The 12,842-nt window shown below is 35.9% G+C and overlaps 2 protein-coding genes across 2 annotated transcripts; one reads left to right on the top strand and one right to left on the bottom strand.

Moving 5' to 3' along the window:
• Positions 1-392: 392 nt before the first annotated feature.
• LOC6637563 (eukaryotic translation initiation factor 4E-binding protein) lies at positions 393-1,896 on the top strand. Its single transcript, XM_002060686.4, has 2 exons — positions 393-731; positions 940-1,896. Exons 1-2 carry the CDS (start codon positions 575-577, stop codon positions 1,149-1,151), a joined length of 369 nt encoding a protein of 122 aa, XP_002060722.2. The 5' UTR covers positions 393-574; the 3' UTR covers positions 1,152-1,896.
• A 4,261-nt stretch (positions 1,897-6,157) lies between these two features.
• LOC6651829 (phosphatidylinositol 3-kinase regulatory subunit gamma) lies at positions 6,158-12,826 on the bottom strand. Its single transcript, XM_002074244.4, has 3 exons — positions 12,327-12,826; positions 10,282-11,206; positions 6,158-7,440 (listed from the first exon to the last, which is right to left on the bottom strand). Coding segments are annotated over exons 1-3 (1,587 nt in total). The 5' UTR covers positions 12,328-12,826; the 3' UTR covers positions 6,158-6,779.
• Positions 12,827-12,842: the final 16 nt, after the last annotated feature.

Below are 12,842 nucleotides of genomic sequence, written 5' to 3' on the forward strand. Positions count from 1 at the left end.
TTAAACTTAAGTTACTTATATTGATTATAAATGTATCCCGTCATTACAATTTAAGGACACTGTAAAGGATCTTTGGCAGTTCTTAATCTGACTATGCTTAGTGTATATACTAAATAGAGGCATATGTATTCCCATATTTATATATACTAGCTTACAGGGTATCAGAAATGCCCAGTTTGTCATAGGCGGTAAACTACGCAGAAATTCAAAACACATCAGGCCACTGAGAGAATTCAAGAAACAGTGGGGGAGGGAAATACTACAACCGAGAGAGAGTGAGTTCTTGGCGAAAGACAGAGAGAGAGTGGGTGAGAGAGAAGTCGAGCTAGCTGGCGTTCGGGTGAAAGAAGTATAAATAGCAGCGCAATACGAAAATTCAATATCATTCGCCAAGCGGACAGCAAACAAAGCGGTTATATAGCCGAAAGATAGACAAGGGACGAAGTGGAGCAATAGCCAACTACGCAATTTGTGTGTTAACTAAGTAAATAATCGTACAACGATTGCAATAGAGAACGTGTTACGAAGTAACGGAATAATTTCAAAGTCAAACTCAATTCAAAAAGTAAAAAAGATGTCTGCATCCCCAACTGCTCGTCAGGCTGTTAGCCATGCCATGCCCATGATGGCCATGGCTAAAACCAAAAAAATTGTCATCTCAGATCCCATACAAATGCCAGAAGTTTACTCATCAACACCTGGAGGCACTTTGTACTCCACAACACCAGGAGGTAAGCTGATGAAACAATTTCTCTTAAGTGAATCAGCCAAGAATGTATTTTTGTGATAACAGCAGCGCACATGGCCATGAGTCATTATCGCAAAAGTTATTCATTGGCTTATCACTCGTGCATATGTACCTACAGACATATTGAGGTCTGTGTCTAGTCTGATGCAATGCTAATGACAATCTTTTCCTTCCTCCCTCTCTTTCATCAGGTACTAAATTGATCTACGAACGGGCCTTCATGAAGAATCTACGTGGATCACCTTTGAGCCAAACGCCACCAAGCAATATTCCCAGCTGCTTGATGCGTGGAACTCCTCGTACTCCCTTCCGCAAATGTGTACCTGTGCCAACGGAGCTGGTGAAGAAGACACAGCAATCTCTGAAAATCGAGGATCAAGAACAATTCCAACTGGAGTTGTAAACATCGCGCATCATCATCAAAATCAAGCTTAGATTCCAAGCAGCAACTGCCAAAAACACCAAAAAAAAAAAAGCCCCCAAGTCCATTTCATTTCATTATCAACTTAGTTGTTTTTTTCAAGTCTCTAGATATTGTTGAATGATCTTATAATTTTAATTCATACTCATTTTCGAATCCCTCACCTAAGAACATTTTAGTGCATAAGAGCAATTCTTTCAAGCCATGAGTCATATTGACTAGAAATTTGTTTTCTATAAGTCTTAAGAATATTTTTTAGCCATAATAAAAAAAAAATATATTATCAATGACCTTTTGAAAATATTAAATTGATAGCAAAGTAGATTTATCTATGGGGTAAGGGAACCTTGATCAAACATGTGGAACTGTCGACAAACTCTTTATCACTTTCATCAGACGCGCGTGGGGGATTCTATCCACTTCACCTTGGCGAGCTCACCGATTGCAAATTTATATTTTGGCAGTTTATTGAACCAAAAAAAAGAGAGAACAACTGGAAAAAAACCCGCCGGCCGGCATCCCATGGCCTATAATACACATTATTCAAACAAATAAAATATATATTTAGTAGCCATGTGTGTGTATACATAGTTTTATAGGAATATATGTACATATACATAGTGTTTAAGACGACAAATAAACATTGCTGGTTGAAGAAAACTGCGCAGTTATTTGGCGGCGCGCCCTGTCAGCATCTTGCGCATTTCTAGCCGGCATCGTCCAAACAGCCCCACATGTGTGTGATTTCTATTTCTTTTCTAATGACGACGACGACGACGACGACCCCCCGCCAGAATTCAGAGACCGACCAAACAAAGCTAAACACACTACTCGGTGTGGAAGCACGTTCCATGTTTTTGTTTTTTTTCCTATTCTACGGAACTCTCTTTACTATGTGTGCGGCAATGGCGCATGAATAATTAAAAGCAAACAAATGTCACACAACGAAACAAAACAATCTTTGTCTACTCGCTTGCATTGGCCTACACTTCATTTGGGGATTCGTATCTACATATAATAAAGATGAGTTTTCAACAATTTTTATCTATGTTTACTGAAATGCATAATTTTTTTTAAACAAAGTGCCATAATATAATTTAAAGCTACTTAGTTTTATACTCTTACTAACCATAACGAATTAAAATATGTATTTAGCTTGAAAAAGTTTATTTAAATCCGTTAACTTTTTACGCACTAATAATGTGCATACTTTTAGGCTCGCTGATTTATTCTTAAAAATCTTGTTTTAAATCGCTTATTTTCAACTCGATTCACTTAATGGTAACAAATAAATTTAGTTCACATTTTAAAGTGGAAGATTTTCAAAGCCATGGGCTAAAAACACGTTGGACAGATCCACCAATATTGAAAGCTTTGATCAATTACAGGAACTTCTTAGGAGGTTAAATAACATAAATGGAGAATTTGCCACAAAATATGGAATTCCAAGATGATGGAAAATCCATTTTGACCATCATCCTACTGGTCAATAACTGGACATGTCATACTTAGTAATTTTTTGCGACTTACCAAAGATCTGACAAAGAATATCTCTGCTTCTGAATGCAAGTAATCTAAATCATTTGTTTCTCTGGAAGAAAAGGGCCAATGCTCTGGACAAAATACGCGTTATGTCATCTACTGCACAATGTTCATTGTTGAGTTTCCTGCAATGTTATTGGAAGTCCATAGTAATAAAGCTATACGAAAAGAAATTGTTACTTAACGACTGCTCGCTTTAAGCTTTGCTTCGCTCTCAAAAATAATAAGTCACGTGTTTTCTTGTCCTTCTTTTTTTCAATTTTAGCTTTAGAGTCATACTGTTTTAATTAAGGGATATGATCAACTTAATAATCAGATCGAAACAATCAATATTCAGATTCTTATATCTATTTCAAGAACCAACATATTAACTTTTTTCAAGACTAAAACCAGTTGGGAATTACAGGTGCTTGCAATGAACTTGCAATAAACTTTGAGTGCTACAAAGGTCATTCATAAAATAGGTCACAAAAACAATATTTAATATATACTTTAAATAATATATATTGTATCTCGAACTACTTTTCAATCGAAGAGATTAAGAAAATCAAAAAAATTGATATGAAATCTCATACAATTTTTTCTTTAATATAACTTTAAAGTGATTACGACATCTAGATTAAACATGCTATCAAATTAGCTGTACAATTAAGATAATCCCCAGTGAAAATATGACTGTATTATAGCCCAGACAAGAATAAATATGAATGGGAAGCCAATCCAACTTCTACCCCCTTTAGACTTCAAAACCAGACATCAAGGGAGATAGTACTAAATGACGTTGGAAATATTAAAGTCATCGTTTTGAAAAATTTAGTAAAAATCTAGTGCTATGCAATGTTTCCTTAATAATACTTCGCAAATATCCTTTCCGGCTACCAACTGATAAATCAGGGGCAATAAATAAATCTGTTTGCGAGAGATCCAGTAACTCTTACCACAAAGAGAATGCAAATAATCAAAGCGCATAGAGGTTTGCGTTTTATTTAAGTCATCAAATTCCTACTATGAGCTGGTTTAATTCTATTTTTGGAGACAAACATAAAAAAAAAAAAAAAAAAAAAAACAAAGGGGAGAAGCGCTTGAATCTGAGAATCAAATCAGTGTCCACTTTTTCGTTTTGTCAGCTTTGCGATATATGACTCATGGGCAAAAACAAAAAACATCCAATGTATCTCTGAAAGTTGGACTGCTTAGGAGTAGTTACAATTTGATGACTAAAGCAATTATGCAAGTTCCAACCAATTCGGTTGGACTGCAATAGGACTCGACGACAAATCACACCGGCCCACATAGAAGTGGGCCACAATTTCGAGGTACGATCCGAGTCCAGTTTGGGGCGGTGCAATCCTACTTATCCAGAAGCACGGTCAGTTCTCGTGTATCGCACGGACTTGACCACTCACACAGCAAGCGGTCAACGCGTGATTCTCTTTGCAGTCGGCTTTAGCCCCAGTCAGCGGAATCGGAACGGTTCATTGAAAGCAGAAACCAAATGGGAATCGAAATAAAAACCTACTCCAACTTCAAATACAACTAAACAAAAAATTTATATATACTTGGGTTCATTTTTTGTTTATATGTGAATTTTTTCTTTTCTGTTTATTTTTATTTATTTATTTTTTTGTTTTTTTTTTGTTTTGTTTTATTATTGTAGTTTCTTCTCATGAGTGTTATTGACGAACATTCTTCTTTCATTATTTTCTTTTTTAAATGTTTTTTTAGACACGAATACAAATACACATACAAATTTATGATTTTCTTTTAGATTTTTCTTTTTTAAAACTACTACAAAAAATTGTTTTCTTTTTTCTTGTTGTTGTTGTTGTTGTTAGCGCTTATGATCTACAAATATACTACAGACATTTGTAGACTGTAGTAGTATATATATGTATGTATATACATACATATATGCTATACGTATAGATATATAAAAAAATACAACAAATTTGCAATTCGTTTTCTTTTATGGTTTTTTCTTTTGTTTGGCGTGCGCCAGAAATGCAGCCAAAAATTACAAAAATTTTCACATTTGTGTGTTTTATCTTTATCATTAAATTTTTTTGTTTTTTTTTTTGTTTTTTAATTTTAAGTTTTGTTTTTTCATCATCTAACATTTAGGTATGGCAAAAATCATCATTCGTCATCAGCATCACATCTTTAAAAATACAAAATAATATTATATTCCTTTGTTTTGTTTGTTTTTTTCATTTTTTTTCTTTTTTTTTTGTTATTTTTGTTTTGTTTTGTTTGTTGAAACGCAATTTACAAACTAAAGTTTAAAACTTATAAAATACTACAACGTACGAGATCCGCCGAAATCTCATAGAATTTAAGCAAATAAAATATATAATTACAAAGAACAAATTACAAATTAAATAAATTAAATTAAAGTATCGTATTTATACGTATATTGATACCTATGTATATAATTAAAAATATAATTAATAAAAAAAACACGAAGACGCTTATTCTGTGTGTGTGTGTGTATGTATGTTTGTGTGTGTATGTGTGTGTGCAAGTGTGTTGTATGTAACAGGAAGCGCAAGATTCTAGAGAAAGGTATTTGAACATTCGGCTAGCCGAGTCATTTATACTCTTTCCAGCAGGTTGCAAATATTAATATAACAAGCACAAAATTACACAAATTATAAACATTTTTAAATTTTATATTGATTTCGCCCAATTGTAATTAATTTTTTGGAAAGAGTATTGCAGCAGGTGGGGTTTATATATCAATGTTTTTTAGCTTTCAAAAAAGAGACACTTAGCAATTTTTTTTTTTGCCTATTGCAGCACTTTGTTGTTTTGTTTTTTTGTTTTTGGTTAACAACATTTTCCTGTTTTTCTTTAAAATTGTATAAAATTAACAAATGTAAAAGGTTAATTGTGTTTTCCTTTCCTTTTTCTTTTTAAACAGTTTTCGATTGCACTTTTGTTTTGTTTTGTTTTTGTTGCTGATGTGTAGGAGTGAGAGTGTGAGTGTCTAGGTGTGTGGGTGTTTGTGTGTATTTATGTGAAGTTCTCTTGAAATTAAATTTATTTTAAGTTTTATAAAAAAAAAAAAACGTATAAAGCATTTACAAAAAAGGGTATATATATATATGTACGTATGGAGAAAATTACTATTTAGCAACAATCAACTGATCACATCGTATTTTGTTTGTTTTTTACTTAAAAACTACACCAAATCAATTATAATATAACAACAAATATTAGAGCAAGGGGAGAAATGGGGGGATGCGTGTGTGGAGCACACAATATGGCTATCAAAACCCTTTATCTGCATATTAAGCTTTTTTTTTCCTTTTTGAAATTACAGAGTCAGAGAGCCCGTTTGCAATAGTATATATATATATATATATATATATATATACACGAACACGACAAACTTCTTATTCTTTTGTTTTCTCTTTCATCATATTTCTCCTCCCTTGCCAACCAAATTTCTCAACGCACAGCGTGATGGACAGAACCTTTTTTGTTATTCATGCATATATATAAAAAAAATATATAGATATATGTATATATACACATAAATATATCTATATATAAACATAATTGGGGGGTATATGGTAAGGATATACTTGAAATCTAGATAGCTTCCACTTATCAATTATCACGCAAAATGCAGTATTACAAAAACAAATATATTGGATATATATATAAATATATATAAAAACACTGCGATTCCTATTAAATCGGAGACAATTTACCTGACAACACGCTTCTAACAACATGATCACCAAAATTTACTTGTTTCTGTTTCGAGCGGGTGGCAGTTGAACTGCCGCCATCACACACAAAAATATTTATACATATATATAATCAGTATATATAGTATATATATAGTATATGGATAGTTTAGAGAGATAAGAGCTTTTTGGAGCAATGGTTCCCATAGGGAGGGGCTACATCTCTAGCTAGCTAGCCTGAGGGTTACAATTTTTTGTTTTGTTTCATTTTTGTTTGTTTATGTTGAAGACTGGAGATTAAAGAAGAAGCCGACACGAGAGTTTAAGTTCTCTCCCTCTCGCTGTCTCTCTTTCTTTCTCTGTTCCTAGCTGCCTATTGCGAAACACTAAAATTTGAAGGAGAAGTGGTGGACGTTGGCGTTTCCGTTGCACCATCGCCACCATCCACTGTATCCTGATGCTGATAATGATCACGAACCCTTGTCGTTGGGATGGGAGCACTTGCGGCTTGCGATTGTGGCGGAGGCATCATAGAGGCAGCAGCACCATCAGGTTGATCGGCATCCAAGACGCAGTCCACCTCTTCTTGCATCTCCTCTAATATATGCTGTTTGTTTTGATCCCAATGCATTACCGGAATACGCAACGTGGTGGTCAATGTGTCATTGTGCTCTTCCAGAGAGTTCGAGGCATAGTGATCAACTAGTTTCGTTAGGGTTGGATATATATTGTACGGGGCTGCAAAACCAAAACCACTTTCCGTCTCATAGATGATGCAATGATGTACACTACCCTTGCATACAATCGACAGAGCGAAATGACCAGCATCGCGGGCACGTATCAGAAATGTGCCCGTCGGTGCACCTTTGAGCAGTTCCTCTGCATCACGTCGCTTGGCATCGTTGAGGAACCACAAGGACTCGTTGCGATGTGGTTGATTCGAGACCAGTTCGTAATGTTGCCGCCACTTATCGAAGCCCATCTCAAGAATTGCATTCATATCATCCACTGTGAGATTGTGAGTTTTCAGGCGCCTGTGCAAGAAAAGAAATAAGAGAGATATATAATATTAATATTATAATCTAGACTCGCTTGAGACTTTGGCTGACATTTACATTAAATGTAAGCTAATATTAAACTTTAGAAGGCGTCAAACTTGTGTTACCTTTAAGGTTTAAATATAAACTAATACAATATTGATTGCAGTTAGGCTAGGATGGATTATTATGATTGCGATTCTGATTTTCAACTGCATGTGAAATGAAAGTACGTCGGAGTCTCGACCAACGACCAACGAACTACGTGATGTTGCCGCCGTGCTGTCTACGCCTGGCTAGACCTTGTATTTATTTTCATCATGATCGGGGCGGGCAGGTGCCTAGCCTAGCCTCATATCACTCAATTCATGATTCACATCCAAAAAGCAACTCGCTCTTTGTGTGCAACGGAAGCCGCTAAAGGTGGCCTGATGATGATGATGATGATGATACTCATTATGATGACTATGGGGAGGAGGAGTACGTAAGTAGGGTAAGTACTAGAAGAAAGACTATCAACTTATCGCCACAGTCCAAAAGAAAATGATATCATCTTTACGATTGCGAATCGAGGGGGCAGTAAAAAAAAAAAAAAAAGAAATATATATACATATGTACTTAAATATATATATATAAATATATTCCATTCGCCATTCATAGATAAAGGGTGGCCCACCCAAACTTCTCTCTCCTCTCTTTATTTCCCCTCTCCATCCCCTTTAATGCTTACTATCATCTACCTCCTCACCACAATCAAGCATGTCTGTTCCGTCTTATCGACAAGGCCTTGCCATCGAGCTGCTAGCACATTTTGACGACCCCCTTCACCATCCACCCCCTGTTTCGCCCATTGTTATCTGCCCCCTTCTGAACCTAATGCCGTTTCTAATCGTGACCTATGGCTCTAATAATTCTCTATGACGCTAGTGACGGTGTGTGGAGAGCCAGTAAGGGGCATTCAAGTGTGTGTGTGTGTGTGGACATGGTTAACTGTCTTCTGTTTGCCCAAGATGGAGTCCCACTTAATCTTTAATTAAAATAAAGAATTTAAACAGCTCAACAGAACAAAATACAAAAAAAAAAAGAAATGAAAAAAGGTTTGCGAAAATGAAAAAAGAAAAAAAATATTAAGCACTCGGCAAACAGATAATGCTCCGAACGTTTACCTGATAACGATAGCGTCTTATCTAACCGAAAGTGCCTCTGCCTCTGCTTTTTTCTTTTTTTTTTTGCCTGTGGGACAGTCCGCGCTAAAATCATAGAAACCTTAAATAGGCAACCTAGCCAGTTAGGAGACACTGTCACAGACTAGGAGATCGGGGGGTGTGCAGGGGTACAAAAATTTCAGGAGCTTGTTACTAAGCGATATTTTATGACATTACTATGACAAAAATTGTTTAAAGTTGTAATTAGAGAGATATATCTAAAGAAGCAAACAAGTTTTCCTAATGGAAAAAACAATAATCTCTGATAAGATCAAGATATTTTTTTTTTTAAACGGAAATACTTAATAAACACACACACATTCAGCCGGGAGGTGAAGGGTGTGATTATGTTTTGTAGACAAATCGTTTAACATATTGACATTTTATATTACTTTTACCTACAATTTATTTCGTATATGTATTATAACTTAATCTGGCGATAAAGATAAAGTGTAAGTGTTACACAAACCATGTTAATAAACGTTGCTGACTTATCTAATTACAATTAACCTTTTAAGAGCTCAAGCTCAAGTCTATCCCAAGTAAATTTATACACACTTTAATCAACTAAACTAATTAAGTGAAATGAATGTGAGTGCTAAAAGAGCCGAATTTATATGTTTCATTGCAATTAACTAGGAATTTGTTTATATTTTTGAGACTCAAACTGAGATTTTGGTGCCAAACTCATTCTCATCTAACCCAAAGTACAATCATTCATTTAAGCTGGCCTACACCTATTCATTCAATGAATGAATATCCATTAAGGGCGTTACTATTTCAATTATGCCAAGCTTTAATGCATACTAAATATTGTGCTGTTTCTTCTATGAAATTTCGTGTTTATTACGCTCTATTTTGGCCAAACCTTAAAATGAAAAAAACAGTTTCATTCTATCACAAATTTTGTATAATCTAAGTAAGCTAAAGTATAATCTATTGCGATATATTTATATGCATACAATAAAAGACTTTCTTTCGAAATAGAAATCACAATCAGAGCACCGTTACACTGATAAGGATATATTTTTGTACTATATTATACTTTGGTATTATAAAAGATATAGAGGTATATTCAGTTCATTTGCCTCGACTCCAATGGAGGTTACTTATCAGGTAAGGTAGGTACAAATTATGAATACCCCCCACCAATTTGGAATATGGAAAACAGGGTCGGGTCTTCGGAAGTTACTTCGACTTAACCATGCCATTCAGACACGTAGGCCAAATTGGAGTAAAATGCGGAGTTATGGCGTAGCCAATTTGCCCCAAATCCGAAACCAAGACGAAAATATATAAGAGCCAGTCGAAGTATTATTTGAGAATTATCGGTATCGACGGCTTAGACGAACTGCCGACGGTTTTTAGCTTTGGCCAACCGCGTGTAAAATGTGCCATAACATTTATGCATTAAAATTCCTTGATTTCGTAGCGGAAAAGAAACAAAAAAAAACTGCAAGCATGATATGAGCGAGTGATTGACCCGCCGCCGCTACCAATCCCCTCTTTTCTCGGTTCGTAATACTCTCGATAGCGATAGTACTTAAAAATTCATTAAGTGACGTCAATTGTCTGGCCTATCGACTGCCGACTGACTGTCTTTAGGGTCTCTTTATGTGTATATAGTACTTACTCAATGAATTTGTCCTTGCGCAATTGAAGCATTTGTAACTCCGGTTTGGCCGCATTGATTTGCCGCTCCAGTAGCAGCTCATCTTCCTTTTTGTTCTCGATATAATGATTCAGTTTTTCCATTTTTGAATGCAACTCATCGAGATGGGCATTGGCTTGGGCAAGACTCTCCTGTAGATGTTCTTGCTCCTGTTGGCGGGTTGCGGCATTATTCGTTGTGCACGATGATGATAACGATGCTGCTGATGCGGCACCAGCACCGCTACCAACAGCTGGTCCTCCTCCTGCTCCAGCTGTATTCACTGGTGGTTGCCTAATAAACGATTCAATGACCTTTATTTGATCACGAAACATTTTCTCGGCATTGCCAAAAACATTCTGATGCAATTTCTTCTCCTGTAGCTCCTCTCTAATGGCATTGAACGATGTCTTCTTTTGATCGAGCATTTGTTCCTGCTGCTGCAATAGCTGCGAGACACGGCGAAAATCATTGCTAAGCAAACGCAAATCGCCCTGCGGTTGATATTCATCCTCCTCGTATGTGCGAACAATGGGATTACTTAACGTAATGTCCAACGTTTTATTATACATCATCAGAGAATTGGCCTTGTAATAGTTAATCATATCCACCACAGAACTGAATAGATATTTCTCAACAAATCCATATTTGCCGTTCATGTGGCAGATCTTAATCAGCTTCTCGTTGCCATCTTTCATCAGGGTCAATGTGTATTCTCCCTTCTTCGAAAGAGCATCGCGCACCAGGAAACTCCCGTCGGGCTTGCCATGCAATATAATCTTGGCCTCCTCGCGATCAATGCGTCCCCAATACCAGGGAGCCAGGCGTAACTCTTCCTCATTGGGATCGGCCAGCGATCCGGGCGCCTGTGGACGCATTGTGGAATAATGTAACGGTGATGGTTGCACTGAAAGAGACAAAGCAAGTGTAATGTAAATCAATTGATGATCCTGATATATGCATTGATGTGAGAGTTACGAAAATGAAGAAATAAGTAGATAATGGGTTTAAGAATTAAAAACAAAGGAAACAACAAGGCAAGATGATTGAGAAAGGTTTTAATAAAGACAATGATGAAGGAATTATTTAATGACAATATAATGGAATAAAAGAAATGAACAGAAAAAAGTTAGGCAAGAATCTGGCAAAATGCACGGACAATTTAAATCCTAATTCTTCTCTTGTCTTCTGATATACCACTAAACAGATTGGCTAACTATCGACGTATATGATTCAGTACCTTAAATACTAGAAAGCTAATTCAACTACGTGGGGAAAAGGGGGCTTGTCAATAATATAAAAGTTGATCTTAAACATGAAATTTACTATACTATTTCTTGCTCTTATAGCCCCTGATAAATTTGGCGACTTTAATCATTTGCATAAAAGCTATAAAAACATACAAAAATACAACCGCTAACCAAACAATATTGGCAAAAGGAACGTGAAAAATAATTGATATAAGCTTAAGCAAAGATAAGATAGACATAATGAGAAACAGCTGGCCTATACAAAGGAAAAAAACAGGATCAACATAAACAAGTGGCAAATGAATTTGATAATTTCTGTGCAAAGATTAACTAGTTTCTTTTTTCTTTTAGTTTGCACTAATCATAAAATAAATCACAACGGCTAAGATCTGATCAAGAGAAATCTCAACATCTTCCTTGCAACATTTATTTACAGCAGAAAAAAAAAAGAAAAGAAAACTACATATTACCCGCAATCCCCCCGCAAACAACTTAAACGATTTACCCATTGGCATCGCCGCACACTACAATCTACAACCACCAACATCACCCCCATCCCCACCCCCACAACAACCCAACCAATTCACCCAATAAGCTTTGGCGTCCGCGTCCCGGCCTCTTGCTGCTCGCTTTTTCACTCTCCCTCTCTTTCTTTCTCCCACTCTCCTTAGCACTCATCTACACAACGTCGGTTGCTTTGCTTTTTACTTGCTTGTTGTCAAGCGGCCCAAAACGCATTTAAAATTTCCATCTTTGGCAACCCTGAAATATACTCACTTTTGGTTGATTTTGCTTTTCTCTAGCCAAAAAAAAAAAACAAAATTCCTTAGCAAATCTTAAATAGTTGATTTGTAAGTCTCTCCAACGATTGTCGAATTAAATTTTCGTTTTCTTTCCCCTTTCGGGTTTTATTTAATTTTACGCTTTTTATAACAAAAACGTTCACTACCGAGCAGCACACATCTTTATGCTGGATTTCGCGATTCAATTGATACGGGAGAGGGACAGGGACGCGAATACACACTAATACTACAACAATAAGAGACACTGGTTAAAATATGTAGAAAAAAAAACGTTCATTTCTTATACAAAAATTGTTCGCTTTTAATAATTCGTTGTAGGTTTTAGATAAATTTATTCTTCTCATATGGCCTGGACTTGTGAGTGAGAAGTTTAAAACATTTTTATACGGCACTTTTTGGACGACAAATTGGAAAATAAATTATAGCATGCACACACTATCGTACTTTTTTTGGGAACGTGCGGTGTAGAGATGGGAAAACCATCGATGGC

The sequence above is a fragment of the Drosophila willistoni genome (assembly GCF_018902025.1).
Source record: "Drosophila willistoni isolate 14030-0811.24 chromosome 2R unlocalized genomic scaffold, UCI_dwil_1.1 Seg167, whole genome shotgun sequence".
Taxonomy (NCBI): Eukaryota; Metazoa; Arthropoda; class Insecta; order Diptera; family Drosophilidae; genus Drosophila; species Drosophila willistoni.